This window comes from Dermacentor silvarum, chromosome 11, assembly GCF_013339745.2.
Source record: "Dermacentor silvarum isolate Dsil-2018 chromosome 11, BIME_Dsil_1.4, whole genome shotgun sequence".
NCBI lineage: Eukaryota > Metazoa > Arthropoda > Arachnida > Ixodida > Ixodidae > Dermacentor > Dermacentor silvarum.
In genome coordinates, this window is record NC_051164.1 from 95,697,326 (window position 1) to 95,720,440 (window position 23,115).

At 45.6% G+C, this 23,115-nt stretch overlaps 1 protein-coding gene and 1 long non-coding RNA gene across 3 annotated transcripts; both read left to right on the plus strand.

The window, feature by feature from the left end:
- The first annotated feature begins 365 nt into the window (after positions 1-365).
- Positions 366-22,348, plus strand: LOC125941583 (uncharacterized). Of its 2 annotated transcripts, none has more exons than XM_049659157.1 (2): positions 366-460; positions 22,139-22,348. In XM_049659157.1, exons 1-2 carry the CDS (start codon positions 386-388, stop codon positions 22,310-22,312), a joined length of 249 nt encoding a protein of 82 aa, XP_049515114.1. In that variant the 5' UTR covers positions 366-385; the 3' UTR covers positions 22,313-22,348. The 2 variants fall into 2 exon arrangements, with proteins under 2 accessions (XP_049515114.1, XP_049515113.1); XM_049659156.1 differs by lacking the exon at positions 366-460 and adding an exon at positions 20,993-21,267.
- LOC125941586 (uncharacterized) lies at positions 11,101-12,949 on the plus strand. Its single transcript, XR_007464456.1, has 3 exons — positions 11,101-11,310; positions 12,201-12,344; positions 12,704-12,949. It is a non-coding gene; the product is annotated as an uncharacterized LOC125941586 (long non-coding RNA).
- Positions 22,349-23,115: the final 767 nt, after the last annotated feature.

A 23,115-nucleotide genomic window follows, 5' to 3' on the forward strand; every position in this document is an offset into this window, starting at 1 on the left:
CCTATGTATTTCGTTCGTCAATTTATAAGCTAACGCGCACGCAAGATAAGCGACGCAAGTTTCTTTACCTCTGTTTCTTTCTCCCACAATTTCGTTATCAAAACTGCAAGTTGGGCGAGTTGCTAGGCTAACATCGCGTCTGTCTTCATTCCTTTGTCACTGTTTGATTTCGGCAGTTTCTTTGTACTGCGAGGTTGGCCTTCGCCACAATAGCGACGATGTATATAGCCTGCACTGATATCGCGGCTTGCTTTGACCTTGACTGCCATTTTGCCATATGTTGGTGCATGTAGGTACGTGTGTTTGCTTCTTTCGTCTAGCCGCAATTCACGCCGATTTTTCCGAGGGACCACAGAGTAACTCAAAGAATGCTGACTGCTCGTGTATGAAGGACTGCCCCGCGGTTCGAACAACGGGAGGGACGGACAGCCGGGCCAAGTTCCGCTTCGCAGCGGACGAGGTGAGAACAATCCTTTGCGTTTCTTTCGACGCGAAGTAATTGTGCTCAGTGAACTTTTCGTCTAGCAGCTATGTGACTTGTGCCTTCCGCTGCTTTTAGCTCTAAAACGCTTTCTGTTTGCGGTTCGCGAAATGGTGTATCGACTCTTATACAAAGGCGCTAGAGTTGCCTGTTCAGTGCAGCACGTCGCTGAATTTGATATGTCGGTGCGTGGAAAACATAACCTGTTCGTTGCTTATTTCTAAACGCAATTCAAAACTTGCTGGAAGTGCATCCAAGGACTAGTGGAGGCAGATTTACGTTTGCCGACGTTTTGCCAGGTCTATAATTCTGCGCTTTATTGCTCTGTTTTTCTTTTTCGCTGTGATGACACACTATTCACCGTCACCTTTTCAGAATCAGTAATTTGTTGGGCGCTGAGGATATGTTCATATGCGTTTGCTTTTGGCTGTTCATTTACTGTGCATCATTTACGGTCAATCAGACATTATTGTCTTACTAGAACACACCAAGGTACGTACAGTTGTGTTTCAGCTAGCGTTGTTGTATATGGGACAATGTAGGTGAATAACTATCATCGAGGCGCGGTCAGTTAGTGCTTTGGGTGCAACGTCTGTTGCGATCACTTCTTCGGCGATCACACCGGATTTGTGCGAGTATACGGCCAACAGCTTTTCTGGCTCTGTGCAAAGCTCGCTATCTGACAGTCTACACAGTAGAAGGTCAAGGTTTGGTGTCCTCATATCTTTCACCGTGCTTCTCGCATACATGTGCGATGTCTTTTCTATTTCTATGAACGGCACGAGATTGACATGGTTCTGTCGTTCACGCATCTGTCAGGCAAAGGCGATGCTTGCCTTTCGTGCGTCATCACCAGGTCCACCATGCGAGGCAGCACGGTGACCTGCTATACGAGCCAGGCCAGCAAGGTGAGCGCATCGGAGACGTGACATGTGGCGTCGCAAACTTTCCATTGCCTTTCGTTCTGCCAGTGTAATTTCCAATAAAACGCTTTCACGCACACTAAACTGTACGAAGTAAGGTTAGACGTTTTATTTGAGCATCAACTGTTGTACACATTCTCCTGCTAACTAAATTAGCAAGCAAGTTGTCACGCGCGCTCACTGTTCTCCTTTCTGGGGCTTTACGTGCCAAAACCAGTTTTGATATGAGGCACGCCATAGTGGAGGGCACCGGATTAATTTTGCCCACCTGGTATTCCTTAAGGTGCACTTATGAACCCCAGGTGGTCAAAATTAATCCGGAGCCCTGGACTACGGTACACGCAAACAGGAACACATCTCACTCGATGGCTGCGGACACTCGCTGTTGTGCCTTGAAGTTATTGTCGTTAGCATTCCTTCTGAACTAAACGCAGTTTGCGGTACGTTTGCCTGTCTATTTGTTGTTTGTTTATCCCAATCTGACCTGTTCTAGGCCAGCTTGGGTGACAGGTAGTCCGTGGTCTAATGGGTAGAACATCGAGCGGCTGAGCTGAGTGAAGAGATTTCAAAACCAACCTTCGCACCAATTTGGCACACTGGTTATGTTATGGTACCCTCAATGAACTTTTTTTCACGCCATTTTCGGCCAGTGTGCATGTTTTGCTCATCAGTGAACCTCTTTTACACCACTTTTGGTTTCTGGTTATGTGCTATTACCCGCCGTGGTGGCGCAGTCTGTATGGCGTTTCGCTACTGAGCCCGAGGGCAGGCGTGGGATCGAATCACGGCCCGCGGTGGCCGCATTTCAATGGTGCCTAAATGCAAAAACGTCCGTGTACCGTGCCTTTCGTGTCCGTTCAAGAACCCTTGCTTGGTGGTCGAAATTATTCCGGAGTGCCACCTAATCCTATCGTGGTTTTGGCACGTAAAAGCCCAAGATTTATTTGCTTTATGTGCCGTTGGGTACGTATTGCCCTTCAGTCAATATCATTGACGCGAACTTGGGTAACTGGGTATGTGGCACTGGGTATCGCTTCATTTCTATCAACCTACTTCACGCCAACTTGGTTGACTGGGCTGTTCTAGCGGCCCAGTCTTTTGCTGCCTGCCCTGCGGATCTGGTGGCCAGCATTTACGGTGAAAGCCTTAGATGGCGCATGGGTCGAAAAACCCGTTGTCTGGCGTCATGTCACCAAAATTCCTGGTGCCACTCTGCCACCTACTGCCACCATGCGTTGGTGCCACCATTGTGGCACCGACAATGCTCGTGGGTTTGAGTGCCTTAATTAACTCTATCTTAATCAAAAGTTAATTAGGGCACTCGAGTGCACCACCTTTGGTTGGAGTCGAACGCATGGCTTTTGTGTTACTGAAGGCAAAGTTAATTTAGACACAGATATTTAGAATAGTTTATTAAGGCACTCGGAACACATGACGTTTGGTGGGAGTTGAACCACCTTTGGCAGGAGAGAACAAGTGTTAGGAAGTAAAAAGGCATTCCAATGAGAATGTCAAGTTATTTAATGAATGTCTCGTGAGCCCACAGGCTTTCGCCTCCATCCTCTTGAGCGTATGCTACAGAGACTGTCAACTTTTCATGTAGCCTGGTGTCACAATGACCCTCCCCCTCACTACGTGCTGCGTATCTAGCGTCCAGCTGATCTTGCGACCTGGTAACTCGATGCCGGCCATGATGACCGGGTGTCCAGCTGTTCTAGTTTCGTGTCATCTTTCTGCGCGCCCCGCAGTCCGGATGGCCAGCTGTTTTTATGGCCTCCTCGACAGCTGATCAGAAGATCGCGCATGCGTTAAGGAATCGCAGGTGGCTAAAAGTTTTTATCTACCAATAAGACCAGTTGGCAGAGCTGTTGGTTAGCATGCAAAATCAGCCTCTGTGTTAACTTCGTTCCTTTCGCGGTGTGATTTCGGCCATTTCTGTGTATTTAAATATTGTTTTTGCGGCAATAACGGGCAATGTATCCGGAATGGATATCTCGGTTTGCTTTCGCGTTGGCTGTCATTTTGCCATTGACGGTGGATGTGGATGCGGGAGAGAGTGATCATCTGCTTTCGTGAATCTCTTTAGCCTATAACGCCCGAACTCAACTCACGCCGCTTTTTTAAAGATACCATGAAGTGGCTGGATCTACGATTGCTGCTCGTTTATGGAGGCCATCCCCGTGGCTTTTGGTTCAAAAAAGGCGGAGATGGACAGCCGGGCCAACTTCTCGTTCGTAGCAGAGGAGGTGAGCACAATCCTTGTGACTGTTTTGAATTACGCTCAATGAACTTTTGGTGTAGCAGTCATGTGAAGTGCCGTCCGCTTCCTTTTGCTGTAACCGCGTCCTCTTTCGTGCTCGTGTTGTGGGCGTATCTGCGGTTAGAAAAATGTGCTACAACTGCCTGTTCAGGGCAGCACGTTCATGAAATTGATGTCGCGTAGTTTTCAAAACCTAATCATATAGTATTCAAGAAACACTGCAGGCAGGTTTACATTTGCTGGCGGTTCACCTTGGTTTTGATGGTTTCTATCGTGACATCATCAGGTAATACTGCTGATCCAACGCCCATGTTATTATTTGAATCGAAGCTTTTTAATATATGCTACACTACTAATGGCGATGCGCACAATTCTTTGATTTCTTCGTTCGCAACGAGTATATTCATACAATGTTTATGCAGAGCCTTCACCTCACAAAATTTTCAGAACTGTGATCTACACCTTCTAGATCCTGTACCAAAATTCAAACGCCAAATCAGGCAGATGCCCATTGTGAGAGGTCATAGTCGTGATGTCCGGAGGACGAAGGCGATGTGTGATGCTTGTTAAGAGAAGAATGCTGATGACACGTGTATGTCATAGATAAGTAGGCCACATTTGTAATCACCTGTATTCGGGAGATATTCGACGTAGTTGTAATTTTGAGAAAGCGCGGTTCGGCAGCTTTGCGTAGACGGTAACTGAGGATCATGTACCCTCCGCTGTGGTGGTTACGTGCTGATGTCCCTGAGTATCTCAGGAGCGATTGTATCATTATGGGAAAGAACCTCTTCGGCGTAGGTCAACGGACATGGTTAAAATGAGAAAGAATGCTGCATTATTAGGCGGCATTATTCGTGACACCAGTGTATTGTGTAACGGTCTGTTTCATCCAGTGCCTTTTTTTCTTTGCTTATTTTGTGGGCGATCTATGAAAGTTTATTTTGTGTACAACACGTACCTTTTCTTTCTTTTTGTTCACTTCGGGTTGCAGCCTCGGGGAACTAATAATGCAGCTTCGGTTGCAGCTTAGGGAATAATAATAATAATAATAATAATAATAATAATAATAATAATAATAATAATAATAATAATAATAATAATAATATGATGATGATGATGATGACAGTGACACCCTAAAGGTCAACAAGATTACGAGACATCGACGTTGGCATAGTGACCTGATGACAGTGTCGTCGGTGGCGTGACTACTTAACTGCTGTGACAGGAAAAAGTAAAGTGTAAACATGTGCAGCCGTGCGTTGTCATTGACGATTATGCTTAAGCAGCGGTGGCGGCGAAAGCAGCAGCCCGCACTTTGATGTTTATGGTTGCCAACTTCTAGAGAACAGTTTCTTTTCCTCTTTCGCCCGTTTTCGTGCTTGGCAGGTGGTCCGACTCGTCAAGAAAACCTTCGTTCGTTATTGTTTTGTTATTTCTTACTGTCGTTCGTTCGATCACTGGGTAATTCGTTAGTTGGCTCGCTCAATCGTTTGTTTAGTCAGTGGTTTGTGCGTCCTTTCGTTCATTGTTTAGTTTTCCAGTTGGCTCGTTCGGTCATTTGGTAGTTTCTGCTATTAGGATTAGATTGGCAATCATCGTCGATGGTTTCTCCACAATATCTTTTTCTGCCGCAGCACATAAGTGGGCATGCCACCGACGTCATAGTCATAATCAAATAGTCGTCACATCTCCCATTTCTCGTGATTTTGTGGTTCAAACTAAGGAAGTGTAAGAGTGGGTTTAACGATTAATAGGCCGAACACAAAGGTAATGTTAAATATCCTGCCAAGAGAGCGAGAATTCATGATCGTCAGTCAGACTCTATAGAATATGGCCAGGAGTATGCTCTTCTGGGACAATTACTCGCAGGAGACCTGATCATGAGAAGGAAATTTACAGAAGAATAAAATTTGGGTTGGAGTGCCTACGGCAAGCATTACAAAATCCTGACTGGGAGCTTGACACGGTCCTTGAAAAGTGTGCAATCATTGCATTCTGCCGATGCTAACATATGGGCAGAAACTTGGAGCTTAACTAAGCTCGACAACAAGGTAGGGACCACGCAAGTGCAATAGGGCGAAATATATTAGGCGTCACATTAAGAGACAGGAAGAGAGCGCTGTGGATAAAAGAGCGAACGGATATAGCCGATATTATAATTCACAATAACAGCGAGAAATGGAGCTGGGTAGGCCATGTAATGGGTAGGGTGCATAAGCGGTGGACCTTTATAGTTTCACAATGATTGTCAAGGGAAGGGAAGCGCAGTCGAGGATGGCAGCAAATTAGGCGGGGCGATGAAATTAGTAAACTGCAACTCCCTATATAGCTTCCTGCTGCTCAATACGTGCTACATAAAAGTGCTTTGCCGAGCGTGAAAAAAGCCCGCGAACACACGCAAAATTGCCGGCCGCTCGAGGTACCTTGCGTGTATTTGCGGGCTTCTTTCACGCTCGTCAAAACACTTTCATGTAGCACGTATTGAGCAGAAAGGTTTATAGGGAGTTCTCATGTTGCTCTACAATTCTCTCATTGACATTTTTCATCTAATTATAGTAGTTGAGAGGTGGAATAAATATGACTAGTTATGTAATAAGACGGAATCCTTAGAAATCATAAACATAAATCAATTCCAAGATATTGGCAATGTAAGATTTGTGGTGGATAGACAGAAATTGTATTGCATTACACGATGCACAGGATGTAATTAAGCAGAATTGCACGCGTCGCCATTAGTTGCATAGGCTTTGATTGGCCGTAATAATTAGAACTGGTTTTTGCACGTAAAACCCCAGAAAGAAGTAGGCTTTGATTACACGTTTCGCTTACGTTTTGCGGGACATAAACTTCATCGCATGCTGACGATCTTCATCATTTTGCTTTCATGTGACATGCAACGGACATTTCGAACTGATCAATTGGACAAACTTGTGCATTAGTTGTTTTACAACAGTGTGACAGTGAAGGAAAGACAATTCTACTTTGGACCATCTATTGAGAATTTGTACTTCATTATATTTTTGATAAAGAGAAAAAAAATGGAGCTGGGCAGGCCATGTAATGCGTAGGATGGATAACCGGTGTACCATTACAGTTACAGAATGGATAACAAGAGAATTAAACACCTGGGTTCATGTACATACCTTCATTTGAATCGAATAAGTGCTATCTTACGTGCCGTGATTTTAGTAGAGTTACGGGACCGGACTTTATGTTTACTTTAATGCACTTATGTGACTGAACTTTGTATGCAGTTTTTCTGAGTTGACTTTCAGTTTTAGTGTGGCATTAGGGTACTTATGGGACGAGACTTTGTGTAATTGTGATTTATAGGCGGCTTTTATTTCCTTTTTAGTTCATTTAGTTCTTTTTTTTGTATCTCTATGCTTGCCATTGTTGGTCCTATCATGCACTAAGATTTAAAGATATGCAAATGCCACGTAGCTGGACAGAACCAAGGTACTGTTGTCTGCCGTCGCTTGGAGATACTCAGTAATGTTTGTGGCATTCTTTCTTGTTACATTGTCTTAATTAATAAACTTCTCTATTAAATTAGATGAAAAGTATCAATGAGAAAATTGTACAGCAACATGAAAAATTCCTGATACAGCTTTCTGTTGCTCACACTTCGGTTAAAATTCGGCGATTTCTTCCAAGACCTGCTGAGGTGAAGTAATGTAAACTCATTCAAAATCAGTAATAGAGATCGTGACCCATCCATCCCCGTAAACCTGCAGTTAGTTCACGTAGACAAGACCGGTAGCTCTGATGAGCAGCACAGCTCTGCGCGTCGCATTAATGCTTACCACACGTGCGCTCGCCCGTATACATCATATTTGCCGTTCGTTTTCATTTCATCTTTTTTGCTTTAGTTTTATTGCAATGTGTCGGCAAAAAACGGACAAGGAGTTGGCCTCATCATTGCACAGACCACGTAGGAAGAAATTTTTCACGCTGTTAGCGGCACTTCTGAATTCCATCAATGCATACGCCCCGTAGAGAATTCATCATACTTTTTCTTTGGCGTTCCGTAGCGATCTATACGCTTAAAGGAACACTAAAGGCAAATACTAAATAAGTTTGGACGAATAAACCATTCGGTAAAAACTATCTTTTCTATATTTCGCGGTGAGAGGTTGATTATTAGTAGAGAAAATGAAGCTTTTTTGTCAACTGTGGCGCAGAAGTACCTCGATATTGGAAGTATCTCCTCACTCTTGGGACCGTTTTGGTACATGAAAGGTTATTAAAACTTGCTGGCTCATTTTTAATGCAACATAGTCCACAACTACCAACGAAAAATGAATTTGGCGCTACCGAGCCCATGCATCGCCTCTTAGACAGCAGCCCGTGCACACTGATTTATGACGTCATGCTGCTCCGACCGAAATTTCCCTTGTCAAGCCTGGCGTGACGAAAGCGGTGACGTCAAAATCACCGCGCGTTACTCGAGAGCATCCCCATTCAATTCCACGCCAGTCAGGCAAGGCAGCGAGACGTCATTGATCTTGGTGCACAGGCCTTGAGCTACCTAGGAGGCCTAGGCACATGCCGTCAGAAAGTGATGACGTCACGGCATATGTTGGCGCGTAAACTACGCCCGTTTTTCGGGTTCGCGTCTACTTCAGCTTAGCAGGCTAACTCTCACGAAAATTGTGAGAGGCTAACTCTCACGTTGGTACGATTGTGAAGATCGGGTAACCGACGAATGAGAAGAAATTGTGGCTGGCACGCAAGCGAGGCCCGTGAGCGTGCCTTTTTTTTTAGTTCTTTTGTAAACGGGAAGCGCGGGACCGCTATGGGTTCGAGTGCGCTCTTCTGATAACGCTGACGGAAAGAATCGCGTGGCGAGGCGTAACCTAGTTGTCTTCGAGAAAGTTCGAGAACCGTATCGTAGCCGCTTCGGAAGCGCGACGAGGGCGCAAAAAATTGTGAGCGACTCGGTATTGTGCCGGCAGGAAAAAGTTGCTCCTTGCGGACCCCTAACGTCCCAGTGTGAACTACAGGTCATCAAAGACGGCGTTGCAGAAACGTTGCAGAGAACGACCTTCCTCAAGAGCAACCAGCCTGCAAGTGCCTCCAAGGTGCGTTCGAACATACCTCTTAAAACGCGGAAGCAAAATGGCGTTTCGATCAATTTACTCAAATAGGGGCTGAACTTCATTTCAGTTATCCGGCCAACCTAACGCTTAGCAAGATTGGTATAGTTAGTGGGGAGTCCTTAATATGTATACAGACCCATTCATTGCTGTGTAGAGCGCACAAGCAGCTTGCTAGGGCAAAACGAACACACTGATCAAGCGCTGCCACTCGGGAAGAGCAACGTGCGCAATCTTACACATCTTCGTCGTCGCGCTTGAATCGTTCTTCACAATAACAAAACCAGCAAATGCCACCAAGAGTCGTCCACGAACAGGATACAGAACTACCTCCACATGCGCTGTGAACAGCAATGAGTTGATCTGTCTTACACTTGCGGCGCAAAACTGAACATAGGCGCCCGCAAGAGGAAAAACATTGACAGCGTTGTTAACGTGTTATTTTACTATTATTCATGAGCGCATGCCTTCTTCGTTAACGTAATTATGCTGGCAGGATGCAGAGGCGAGCAAGCCACAAATATTCGGAGTGCAGTGTCTCACAGAAAGCATAGACAGCAGGAAGCGCTGTCCGTGTTGTCTTTCTTCCAGCTGTGTTACAACTTCCCGCGATATAGCAAAATAACGTTCCTGGCTACCTAAAAAGGAGTTAACAATTGGACACAACTTAATTAACTCTTGCGGCAAGAGTAGTGCATTATTAGTGTCACATTAAATGACTTTCAGTCGCCGTACCGCTTCCCAGCGGACAAGGTGAGCACAATCCTTGCTGTTGCTTTCGACGTCAAGTAATTGCGCTCAGTGAACTTTTTCTGTAGCAGCTATGGGACATGTGCCTTCCGCTGTGAAACGATTTATTTTTAGCGTAAGCTGTTATGGGCTCATTCCAGTAGCCGTTTCGCGTCGCGATGATGCCGCCGCCCCGTAGCCGCTATCACATGCGGGAAAAAAGTACCCGCTATCCGCCGGGATCGAACCCACGCCCGCGGCGTGAGAGGCGGATACTCTATCACTGAGCCACGCAAGCGCTTGCTATCCGAGACCGGGAGAATGTACTAAAAACACGCCCTATGCAGGCACGCAGGCACAGACCACGAGATGCGATTCAGACGCGGAAAGCTAACAACGCGGTCCCAAGCCTCCGCCTGTATGGTGGCTCCATCTAGTTAAGGCACCGCCAAACGCAACCTTTCAGGTGCTGTAAAATTTTGCTGCCGCCTTAACAAGATGGCGCTAACATGCCGACGGACGCTCGGGATCACGTTGATTGCGCCCGATTGGGTGCGTTGCAATGGGAGCGAATGTGACAGCCGTAGTTGCATTGTCGGCTGCTTGGCTGGGCCGAACGGCGCTAGCCATCGGCGATGGAACGCGTCGGCTTGCATGCGCAACGGCGTCCCAAGTGCGTTCCTGACGCGTTCACTAAAATTACTAGGTAGTACTGTCGAAACGATCGTCTAGCTCACGCTGTGACTTTGCTGCGTGTGCCGAGCAGGCCTGGCATTTTTTGCTGCTCGCGAAGTGGCGTGTCGACTATTATACAAAATCCCTAGAGTTGCCTCTTCAGTGCAGTAGGAGGAGGAGGAGGAATAAACTTTTATTAGAGAACGAATACCTTATGATTGCCGAGCCTAAACCTCCCATGAGAGGACGTCGAGAGCTTGCCTCGCCGCCGCCTCACGAGCCTGCTGGGTCGCTCAGGTTTGGTTGCCAAGTCGCTGAATTTGATGTCGGTGCGTAGAAAACATAACGTGTTCGTTCCTTATTCGTAAACGCAATTCAAAACTTTCTGAACATGCATTCAAGGACTATTGCAGGCAGCGTCACGTTTGCGGACGTTTTGCCATGTTTTTGCTGGGTTCTGTCATGGCCTATTTTCTGCTTCATTGCTCTGTTTATTTTTTTTTCGCTGTTATGACACTATTTGCCGTCAACTTTTCCAGAATGATTCATTTGCGGGGAGTGGTGGCTATGTTCTTGTGCTTTGCTTGCTTTTGCGTATTTTTCGTTCACTGTCCATCATTTACGGTCCATCGGCCCATTAATGCCTTGCCAGAAAACAGCGAGGCCAACCGTCGCGCTTTATTAAGAATTGATGAATATGGGACTATGTAGGTGTGAATAACTATCATCGAGGCGCGAACGGTTAGTGGTTCGGGAGCAACAGCTACGGCAATCACTTCTGGGCCGATCACTTCGGGCCCGATCACTTCTGGGCCGATCACATTCGGAGGTGATCACACCTGGTCTGTGCGAGTATACGGCCAAAGCACTTCTGGCTCTGTGCAAAGCTCCCTATCTGACAGTGTACACAGAAGGTCAAGGTTTCGTGTCTCCATCTCTTTCACCGTGCTACTCACATATATGTGCGATGCCCTTTCTGTTTTGTATTTCGTCGGTGCTGAGAACTAACGGCAGGAGATCGACATGTTGCTGTCATGCACGCATCTGTCGGGCAAAGGCGATGCTTCCCTTTCGTGCGTCATCACCAGGTCCAACACAGGATTCAGCCTGGTGGCCTACTATACGAGCCAAGCCAGCAAGGTGAGCGCATCGGAGACGAGATGTCGCGTAGTAACCTTTCCATTGCCTTTCGCTCTGCCAAGGTAATTGCCTATCAAACGATTTCACGCAAACTAAACTGTACGAAGTAAGGTTAGTCGTTTTATTAGCCGTATAAACTGCTGCACACATTCGCTTACTAAATTTACAAGCACGTTGTCACGCTCGCACACGCAAACACGAACACATCTCTCTCGATGGCTGCGGACATTCGCTGTTGTACCTTCTAACTATTGTAGTTAGCATTCCCTCTTAACTTCACTCAGTTTGCGGTATGTTTGCCTGTCTATTTATTTGTTTATCCGAATATAACCTGCTCCACGCCAGATTCGGTGACGGGTAGTGCGTGGTCTAATGTTTAAAACATCGGCTGCTGAGCTGAGTGAAGAGGGTTCAGAACCAACCTTCGGACCAACTTGAGTCAATGGTTATGTGATGGTATGCGCCGCTTCTCAATGAACTTATTTCACACCGTTCTCGGTCAATGTTCTGCTCCTGAGTGAATCTCTTTTGCGCAGACTTTGGTCACTGGCTATGTTCTATATTATCAGCCGTGGTGGCGTAGTCGCTGTGGTGTTTCGCTATTAAGCCGGAATGCAATCGTGGGATCGAATCCTGGCCACGGTGGCTGCATTTCAATGGGGCCGAAATGCAAAAACGCCCGTGTACCGTGCCTCGGGTGCCCATTCAAGAACTCTTGGTGGTCAAAATTATTCCGGAATGCCCCACTACCACGTGCCTATCGTGGTTTTGGCACGTAAAAGCCCGACATTTAAGTTCTTTGTGCCATTGGGTACGTACGCCCCTCAGTCAGTATAATTGACGCAAATGGGTAACTCTGTATGTGCCACTGGGTATCCGCATCATTTCAGGCAACCTATTGCACGCCAACTTGGTCACTGGGCTGTTCTAGCGGTCCAGTGTCTTGCTGCCTGCACTGCGGAATTGGTGGCCAGGACTTCTAGCAAGATGGTGCCTGGCAGCCTTCCCTGCGGACCTGGTGGCCAGCTTTTAAGGTGAAGGCCCTAGATGACCCATGGGTCGAAAAATCTGTTGTCTGGCGTTATGGCATCAAACTTCGTGGCGCCGCTATGCCACATGGTGCTACCATGCGTTGGTGCCACCATAGTGCCACCAACAATGTTCGTGAGTTTGAGTGCCTTAAGTAACCCTACTTTAATCAAGAGTTAATTAAGGCACTCGAACACATGACGTTTGGTGGGAGTTGAACCACCTTTGGCAGGAGAGAACAAGTGTTAGGAAGTAAAAAGGCATTCCAATGAGAATGTCAAGTTATTTAATGAATGTCTCTTGAGCGCGCAGGCGCTCCATCTTCTTTAGCGTATGCTACAGCGACTGTCAACTTTTCTTCCAGTCTGGTGTATGGATGACCCTCCACCTCACTACGTGTTACGAATCTGGCGTCCAGCTGATCTTAGGCTTGGTATCTCAATGCCAGCCCTGATGACCTGGTGTCCAGCTGTTCTACCTGCGTGTCCTCCTTCTGCGTGCCCCGTAGGCCTGATTGCCAGCTGTTTTTGTGTCCTCTTCGGCAGCTGATCAGAAGATCGCGCATACGTTAAGGAATCAGAGGTGGCAAAAAGTTTATTTCTCTACCAATTATATCGTTCTTTTCGCGCTGTGATTTCAGTCATTTTTTTGTATTTAAAGATTATTTTCGCGGAAATAACGGGCAATGTATCCTGAATAGATATCTCGGGTTGCGTTCGCGTTGGCTGTAATTTTGCCTTTGACGGTGCATGTGGTTGCGGGATAGAGTGCTCACCAGCTTTCGTGAATCTCTTTAGCCTATAACGTCCGAACTCAACTCCCGCCGCGTTTTTTAAGACACCATGAAGTGACTGGATCAATGATAGCTGCTTCTTTATGGAGGCCATACCCATGGTTTTTGGTTCAGACAACTCGTAGATGGACATCCGTGTCAAGTTCCGGTTCCTAGCAGAGGAGGTGAGTACAATCCTTGCGAATGTTCTGAATTACGCTCAATAAATTTTTAGTGTAGCAGCCACACGAAGTGCCACCCGTTTTCTTTTCCTGCAACCACGCCCTCTTTCGTGCTCTTGAAGTGGGCGTATCTGCGGTTAGAAAAATGTACTACACCTGCCTGTGCACGGCAGCACTTTCTTGAAATTGTTGCTATGTATAGTTGGAAACTTGAGATAGAGCACTCAAGAAATACTGCAGGCCGGTTTACATTTCTGACGTTTGAGCTAGGTTTTAATCGTTTCCATCGTGGCAGCATCACTGCAGAATAGTGCTGATCCAACGCACTTGTTATAATTTATTTGAAGCGAAGCTTTTTAATATTTGCTACACAACTAACGGCGATGCACACAATTCGTTGACTTCTTCCTTCGCAACGAGTATATTCATACAATGTTTATGCAGAGCCTTTCCCTCGCACAATTTTCAGAACTGTGCTCTGCGCTGCTCAGATCCTGTACCGAAATTCAAGCACCAAATCAGGCGCGGATGCCCATTGTGAGAGGTCTTCGTCCTAATGTCCGTAGGATGAAGGCGATGTGTGATGCTTGTTGAGAGAAGAATGCCGATGACAGGTGTATGTCGTGGATAAGTAGGACGCATTTGTAATCACACGCATTCGGGAGATATTTGAGGTAGTTGTAATATTGAGAAAGCGCGGTTCGGCAACTTTGCGCAGACGGTAACTGAGGGCTCTGTACAGCTCGGTCCACTCTTAGAGGGAACACGCGAGCGTATATGGCCAGCAGTCCGCGGAGCGCTAGCTGCTGGCGAGATTTCGAAACACGGAGCATGTGCATAGATTCATTCGGGCGGTGCGTGCCCTGCGTTGTCTGCTACTTCTCCGCCCCAGCGCTAGCAAGGACTGGCCCATCCGGCTTTTTTTTTTTCGCACTGTGAAGCACTGACACCAACCCTGCCCCCCGCTTGTTGAATAGGCGGACATTATATGGTTCGATGGGCAAACTTGGTATGCCTGCTGCATTGGGCTTCAATTTTGTCTCCTATGAAAAGTGTCCAGTTGCTGCCAGCAGTATGGGAAAAACATATGACTAGCTTATCAGTTAGCATTGAGACAAGGTTGCGGAAGTGACAGGCTTCGTTATCACTTTTGCTGAATTCCACAGTTAGGGGTTGCTCTACAACTGTTATTCGGGTAAATTTTCTCAGCTTTGAGCAGCGCTTGGTCCTGTTTCTCTTGCACACCTGTGCGTTTTTTTTTTTGCGTTTTAGAGAGCATGGACTTCTGCCAACACACTACCAGCTTTACATGCTTTTAAAGTCGTGCGACTACTTCTGTCCCCATATACCCACTGTCGCAAAAATATAATAAATTTTCTCCTCCAGGTTTTCTTTCATGCGTCGTTCGCTGCACACCTTACGGCATTGCGCGCGCGTGTGGGTATAACAGAATAATTTTCGTTAAACTGCATTTTAAATCGATATCACAAATATTTACTCTATGGAGCTTCTCTGGACGTTGCTTCAATGAGCAAGAACCGAGTCAAGTTAAAGCTCGCGAGAGACTGCAGCGACCAACAAAACTTACTTTTTTTCTGCTTGCTCATTACCCGGTTTGCAGCAGGCATAGTGGCCGCTAAATAAATCCCACCGCGGAAAAACGGATGCGCTTTCCAACGCTTGTCGAGCGCAGGGGTGGAAAAGTAGCAGACGAAGCGGGGCAGCGGGGCCCGCGCCGACCTTATGACTCTATGCGCATGCGCCGTGTTTACAAATGTCGCCGCCAGCTAGCGCCGCGCGGGCCGCCAGCCACGTGCCCACGTGTTCTCTCTAAGAGTGGACCGAGCTGTACCATCTGCTTTGGTGGTTACGTGCTTATGTCCCTGACTGTCTCGGGAGCGGTTGTGTCATGCGAAAGAACGTCGTCGTCGTAGGTCAGCGCACATGGTTAAAATGAGAACGAATCGCGTCTGCCTTGGTTATACTGCATTATAAGCGAGACCTGTTTATCGCATAACGGTCTGTTTCTACCCGTGCCTTTTTTGTCTTTACTTATTTTGTGGGCGATGCATGAAACTTTAGCTTGCGTGCAACACGTGGTTTCACTTTTTTTGTTCCCCGAGTGGGCCTAGCCAGGTGACGTCGAGTTTACTCGCGTCTATTGTGGACCCAATAAAGTTCACTCACTCACTCACTCACTCACTCACTTCGGGTTGCAGCTTCGGGGAACTGTTTTCACATGTATTGTCCCCTTGAACTTCAGGAGGTAATTGTGGACCCCAGTTATTTTGTTGCACGTTGTTAAACAACCTAATAATAATAATAATAATAATAATAATAATAATAATAATAATAATAATAATAATAATAATATAATAATAATAATAATAATAATGATAATAATAAACGACAGCGACATCCTAAAGGTCAACAAGATTGTGAGACATGGACGTTGACATAGTTACGTGACTGCGTCGTCGGTGGCGTGACTACTTAAACGCTGTGGCAGAAAAACTAACAATTATGTGCAGCCCTGCGTCGTCATTGACGATGATGCTTAAGCAGCGGTGGCGGCGAAAGCAGTAGTGCGCATTTTCATGTTTATGGTTGCCAACTTCGAGAGAATAGTTTCTTTTCCTCTTTCGCCCGTTTTCATGCTTGATAGGTGGTCTGACTCGACAGGTGGCCCGACACGTCAGGGAAACCTTCGTTCATTAGTTGGTTAATTATTTCTTACTGTCGTTCGTTCGCCAATATGGTCGTTCGTTTGTTGGCTCGCTCAATCGTTCGTTTGGTCAATACTTTGTGCGTTCCTTTTTTCATTGTTTCGTTTGCCAGTCCGCTCGTTCGCTCAGTGAATGGTTGGCACGTTCCTTTGTTTCTTGTTTAGTTTGGTCGTTCGTTCGGTTTATGCTATTGGCTTACATTAACAATCATCGTCGATGGTTTCTCCACAATATTTTTCCGACCGCAGCACTTAAGTAGTGATCTCGCCGACGTCATAGTCATCATCACTTAGTCGTCATATCGTTGGCGTCTCGGGATTTGTGGTTGAAACGAAGAAAGTGTAAGAGTGGGTTTGACGATTATGATGCAGAACACAAAGGTAGTGGTAAATATCCTTGCAAGAGAGCAAGAATTCATGATCGTCAGTCAGCCTCTAGAGTCTGTGCAGAAGTATGCTTATCTAGGTCAAGCACTCACAGGAGACCTGATCACGAGGAGGAAATTTACAGAATAATAAAATTGGGTTGGAGTGCATACGGCAAGCATTACGAAATCCTGACGGGAGCTTGCCACTGTCGTTGAAAAGTACTCAATCATTGCATTCTTCCGATGCTAACATATGGGCACAAGTTTGGAGGTTAACAAACACGCTCGACAACAAGCTAGGGACCACGGAAAGCGCGACGGGAAGAAATGTTAGGCGTAACGTTAAGAGAAATGAAGAGAACGGTGTGGATAAAAGAGCAAACGCGGATTGTCGATATTATAATTCACATTAACAGCGAGAAATGGAGCTGGGCAGGCCATGTAATGGGTAGGGTAGATGAGCGGTGGACCTTTATAGTTACAGAATGAGTGCCGAAAATTAGGTGGCGCGATGAAATTAGGAGATTTCAAATCTCTATGTAGCTTCCTGCTGCTCAATACCTGCTGCATAAAAGTGTTTTTCTGAGTGTGAAAAAAGCCCGCGAATACACGCAAAATTGGCGCGCGACTGGCCGCTCGAGGTACCTTGCGTGTATTCGAGGGCTTCTTTCCCGCTCTCGAAAACACTTTTATGTGGCACGTATTGAGCAACAGGAAGCTATATATGTAGGGAGTTTTCATGCTGCTGTACAATTTTCTCATTGACATTTTTCATTTAATTATAATACTTGATAAGTTGAATATATATTAAGACTAAATATGTAATAAGGCGTAATCCAAGAATAATCTGAGTATCACGGCAAGTAACATTGCCTTTGTTATGTCCAGTACGTGGCATTTGCATATTTTCCAATATTGGTTCATGATAGTTGGGATACCCCGTGTGTGTGTGTGTGTGTGTGTGTGTGTGTGTGTGTGCATTCGGTGTGTAAGCCTACGTTTGTGTTTCGAGTGCAAGTACCCGCGAAGAGGCTTGTATAAACCCTCTATTTTGACCTTAAATGTAGTATGAATGCGTACATCTCTTGAGTGAAAATGAGAAGTAAAATTCTGCACAAGACCTTAACGTGTAACTGCGCGTAAGTATCTCTGAAGATCTCAGACATGAATAATGAATTATCAGAATGCAATCAATTGATTTAATTTCAATTAAGCATTCGGAATGTACCACTGCGTGTGAGCCAATTCTTTGCCAATCCTTCAGTATGGGCATATGCCACTGTGACATAAGAAGTGCGTAATCCTTAATGTATGTCAATGCCATTCTCCCCTCGACAAGCACTATGTCATCATTGTACTTGTGACATCGCTGCGTAGATGTCTCACACTGTGCGCCTGCCCGATTTAGTTTTCTAATTTGCATAGCTTGTGAACTGTAGAATCTACAAACATAAATCAATTCCAAGGTGTAACATCTGTGGTGGATAGACAGATATTGTGCGGGATTACACGATGCAAACAAGCAGAATTACATGCATCGCCGTTAGTTGCATAGGCTTTGATTACACGAACTGATAAATTGGACCAACTGGTACATTACTTGTTGCACAATAGTGTGACACTACAGGAAACAAAATTCTGCTCTAGGACTTCTATTGATAATTTGTACTTGACTACTTTTCTTACGCCCTGTTGGTTATTTATAAGTAAATTTTGCGTATGCTGCATCGTTTTAGATAAAAAATCTGCTTATATGTGGCGCCAGCATTTATTCTCAGCTATTCACCTTGCTACTCCAGAAACCAGGCTATTCTACTTAATTCTTGACTCCTTGTTCTTACAATGGGTTTAGCCGAGCGACAACAGTCACGACAATGACACAGCCTAACGAGTAGAATTGTTTCAGGTGAATAAAGCAGGAGTGTAAATGAACCTTTCGCCTTTTGGAATAATGAGTTTTTTTCATTTCAGCAGTTTACAGGGTCTATAACAAAAAATCTTGATGTCATGCAATACTGGGCTCTGCTATCATTCGACATTCTATTACGGTCCCGTTACTTTAAAGCTCTTCGTGAAAACATTAGGACTTGGACTCGTTGGTAATAAAATACTGATGTAGAAATGTGCAACAATGGACGAATACAAACGAAGCACGCCAAAAAAAAAAGCGCCTTCTTTTGACAAATATAATTTAAGAATAGGATAAATATAATCCTATGTCATCCGTTCCGAGATACGAAATACTTAAGTAGTAACGCAACTAATTCCATATTTAAGCACGACAAAACGAACTGGTACATATCACCATTCTTATTGAGTATTTGTCGCTTTTGTAAGTTGTTGCTCAAATTGACCATGTCAGTGCATCTAGTAGCCCATTGCATCTCATAGCCAGCCACAAGGGAAAAAATATATAGCAGTCATTTTTCCTCCTCCTCCTCAGATATAACGAACGTATTTTAGTGTCAGACGTGGCTTCGTTATAACGAGTTTTCACTATAGTACTTGGTTTCATATTAGCGTCAACAATGCAGAAGCTACGCAAGTGGTGCCGTAATGGGAGTCTCACTTCCATCAGCCTACTTTTGTCATCTCCCGGCGATTTGCACAACTAGCGACTTGCGCCAGCTGATTAAATCTTATTCCTGCGAACTTTGTAATTTTATTCTAAGACTAATTCTTTGGCGTCCTCGACTGCGCTTAGCTTCCTTGGCAGTCATTCCGTAACTCTAATGCACCTCCCGTTATCTGCCCTATGAATAACACGGCCCGCTCAGCTCCATCTTTTCCTTGTAATGCCCTGTTTGCTCTAATCCTGTTTGCTCTCTAATACACATCGCTATCCTCCTGTATCTGAACGTTACTCTTTACATTGTTCCTCTCAAGGGTATTGGTTAATGCCCAAGTGTCTGCTCCATATGGTGGTACCCGTAGAAAACAATGACGGTACACTTTTCAAGGATAGCGGTAAGCTGTGGGCCACGATTTCGTAATGCGTATTGTATGGAATTGAACCGATTTCATTTTCCTCTAATTTTGCTTACCATGATCAGGAACCATAGCTAGACTATGAAACATTACCTAAATATTCTGCATATTTTTCTTCAACCTTACTCGTACACTATGTCCGCTCAGTCATACAATAGCAGTTACACTTTACGGTGATTAAGAACTTCCATAATCCAGAAAAAAGATAGCGATCGAAATGATGTACACGTTATAATTGCAGTACCAATAATCTGGTGGGGTTATAACGAAGAGTTGGACCTTCTAGTAAACCTCATCACAAGCACCGTAGTCACTACGTGACTAGGGCGTAATGTGAAATCTGACATTCGACAATTGGGGTCCAGGCATCACGCAGGCCACTCTGCACGCTGCGTTAAGCAAAGGTCGAATGAGCATAAGCCAAATGCCAGAAGAATATGCTGTTGGCGTCCAGCTTCCAGGCATACAGCCATCGCCAAAAGTTGAATTAAACTTACCTGTAGCATATTCACAATAATGAAATAAGGTGAGATAGGTAATTAAGGTAAAAGACTGCGGTGCTTGGGTTTGTCATGTGTTAGCATCGCATTGCTTAGGTTGTCGTCTCCCGTCAGGAATTGCGGAATCGTGACCTAGGCCCTTCTCCACAACCTACTATTTTGCGCTTCGTTACTGCGTTTTGCTTTTTCGCTCAGATAATATATAGTATTTATCTTCGCCTTTTCCAGAATGATTGATTTGTTGACAATATATATGGTTGTGTGCATCGCATGCGTTCACCTGTTTTGTTGCGATAGCAATTATATGAGCCCTCCAAGCGCATTTCTGCCGTCTCCCAATTCACATAATTGAGAAAAAAATAAGTTATGCACCTGAGAATGCTGCCGCCAAAAAGATGGAATGTTATAACAAAGAATTGATCCTCCTAGCAAAGCACATTACAGCGCACTACACTCAGGTGGCACGGGTGGAAGGTGAGATATATGGCGTTCGATAATCGGTCGGCAGATATAACTTAGCAAAAAATGCACGCTGTGTTACGGAAAGGTTGAATGAACTGAGTCAAATGTCAGCAGAACATGCAGGTGGCAGGTGGAATCCCACTTCCAGACATACGGTTGTCGCCGAAAACTTCAGGAAACTAAAATCTTACATATTCATAAGAATGAACTGCAGCGAGAAGATAGTCGAGGTAAAAACATATGCTGGTTTTGTGTTAGCATCGCATGACATCGGTTTTTGTCTCACGTGAGGAATTGTGGTATCACGGAGTCGACGGCCTGTCATAATCCACAATCTAATTTTGTGCGTCATCGCTCCGTTTTCATTTTTGATTCGTTTGCTGGGAGTTGGTAATATGTTCGTGTGTTTCACTTGCGTTTGCCTGTTTTTCTTTATTTTAGTGTTCATTTAGTGCCGATCAGCCTATTCAATGGCTTGCCATAAAACACCACGCCCCGTAATTCTGCGTTTCAGCTTGCGTTGCCGTATATGGCACTGTGTAGGTAAATAACTATCATCGAGGCGCGGACGGCGAGTGGTTCTGGAGCTACATCTTTGGTGATCACTTTCGGAGGTGATCACACCGGATATGTGGGAGTATATGGCCGAAAGAGTTTCTGGCTCTGTTGCTAAGCTCGCTATCTGACGGTGTACTGAATAGAAAGTCAAGGTTTCGTGCCCTCACCTCTTTCACCGTGCTTCTCACATACGTGTGCAATGTACTTTTCTATTTTGTCTCTCGTCGGTGCTGAGAACGAACGGCACGAGATCGACATGTTCCTGTCGTGCACGCATCTGTCGGGCAAAGGCGATGCTGACATTTCGTGCGTCATTTCCGGGTCGAGCATGGGAGACAGCATGGTAGCTTACTGTACGAGTCAGGCCAGCAAGGTGAGTGCACCGAAGACGACCTGTTGCGTCGTAATCTTCCCATTGTCTTTCTCTCTGCCAAGGTAATTGTCTATAAAACGATTTAACGCACACTAAATTGTACGAAGTAAAGTTAGTAGTTTTATTAGCCGCATAGACTGTTGTACACATTCGCTTGCTAACTAAATTAACAACACATTGTTACGCGCGCACGCGCAACCACGAACACAGATCACTCGATGGCCGAGGACACTCGTTGTTGTACCTTCTAATTATTGTACTTAGTCTTCCTTCTGAGTTCACTGTTTGCCTGTCTATTGGTTTGTTTGTTTTCCCTATGTACCCTGTTCCACGCCAAGTTATGTGATGGTGTAGACCGTGGTCTGATGGGTATAAAACTTCGGGTTGCTGTGCTGAGGGAAGAGTGTTCGCTACGAACCTGCGGACCAACTTGGGTAACTGCTTATGGAATGGTATGTACCGCTCATCCGTTGACTTCTTTCACGCCATTCTGGGTCACTGTGTATGTGCCACTCAGGAGTGAACCTCTTTTACACCAATGTTGGGCTCTGGTGAAGTCCCATTATCCGCCGCGGTGGCGTAGTCTGTTTGGTGTTTCGCCACTAAGCCAGAAGACGTGGCATCAAATCCCGGCTACTGTGGCTGCATATCCATGGGGGCGAAATGCACAAACGCCCGTGTAGCGTGCATCGGGTGCACATCAAAGAACCCCTGGTGGTAAAAATTATTCCGAAGTCCTCCACCACGGGGTGTCTCGTAATCCTATCGTTTTTTGGCAAGTAAAGGCCAAACGTTTTCTCTCTTATGTGCCATTGGGTACGCACTGCCCTCGAGTCAATATCATTGACGCGAACTTGGGTAACTATTCCAGTGGCCCGGTGTCTACCTGCCTGCACTGCGGAACTGGTGGTCAGGCCTTCTAGCAGGAAGGAACCTGGCAGCCCACCCTGCAGATGAGGTGGCCAGCTCTTCGTATAGCCTGGTGTCTGATGCCGGCTTTGCTGACGTGGTGGCCAGCTGTTCTTGTGGCCTCCTCGACTGCTGATCAGAAGATCGAGCATGAGTTAAGAAGCACAGGTGGCAAAAGGTTTATTTCTCCACCCATTTCTTCATCAGAAATATAATTTGGCAGGGTTGTTGGCTAAAATATACAAAATCAGCGTCTGTGTTAACTTCGTTTTTGTCGCGCTGTGATTTCGGCCATTTCTTTTGTATTTAAAGATTGCGTTCGCTGCAATAACGGGCGATGTATCTTGATTAGATATCGCGGATTGCTTTTGCGTTGGCTGTCATTCTGCCATTGACGGTGGATGTGGGTGCGGGAGAGAGTGATCATCTGCTTTCGTTCATCTCTTTAGCCTATAACGTCCGAAATCAACTCACGCCGCTTGTTTGAAGACACCAGGAAGTGGCTGGATCAATGATTGCGGCTTGTTTATGGAGGCCATCCCCGTGGCTTTTGGTTCAAACAACGCCTAGATGGACAGCTGGGCCAATTTCCGGTTTCCAGCAGAGGAGGTGAGCCCATTCCTTGCGGCTGCCTTGAATTACGTTCAATCAACTCTTGGTGTAGCAGTCATGTGAAGTGCCGTCCGCTTCCTTTTGCTGTAACGGCGTCCAATTTCGTGCTCGAGATGTAGGCGTATCGGCGGTTAGAAAAATTTCCTACAACTGCCTGTTCGGGGCAGCACGTTCTTGAAGTTATTGTCGTGTAGTTTTTAAAACTTCATGATAGGGTATTCAAGAAATACTGCAGGCAGGTTTACATTTCTGACGTTTGAGCTTGGTTTTAATCGTTTCTGTCGCGGCAGCATCACTGGAGAATAGTGCTGATCTGACGCGTATGTT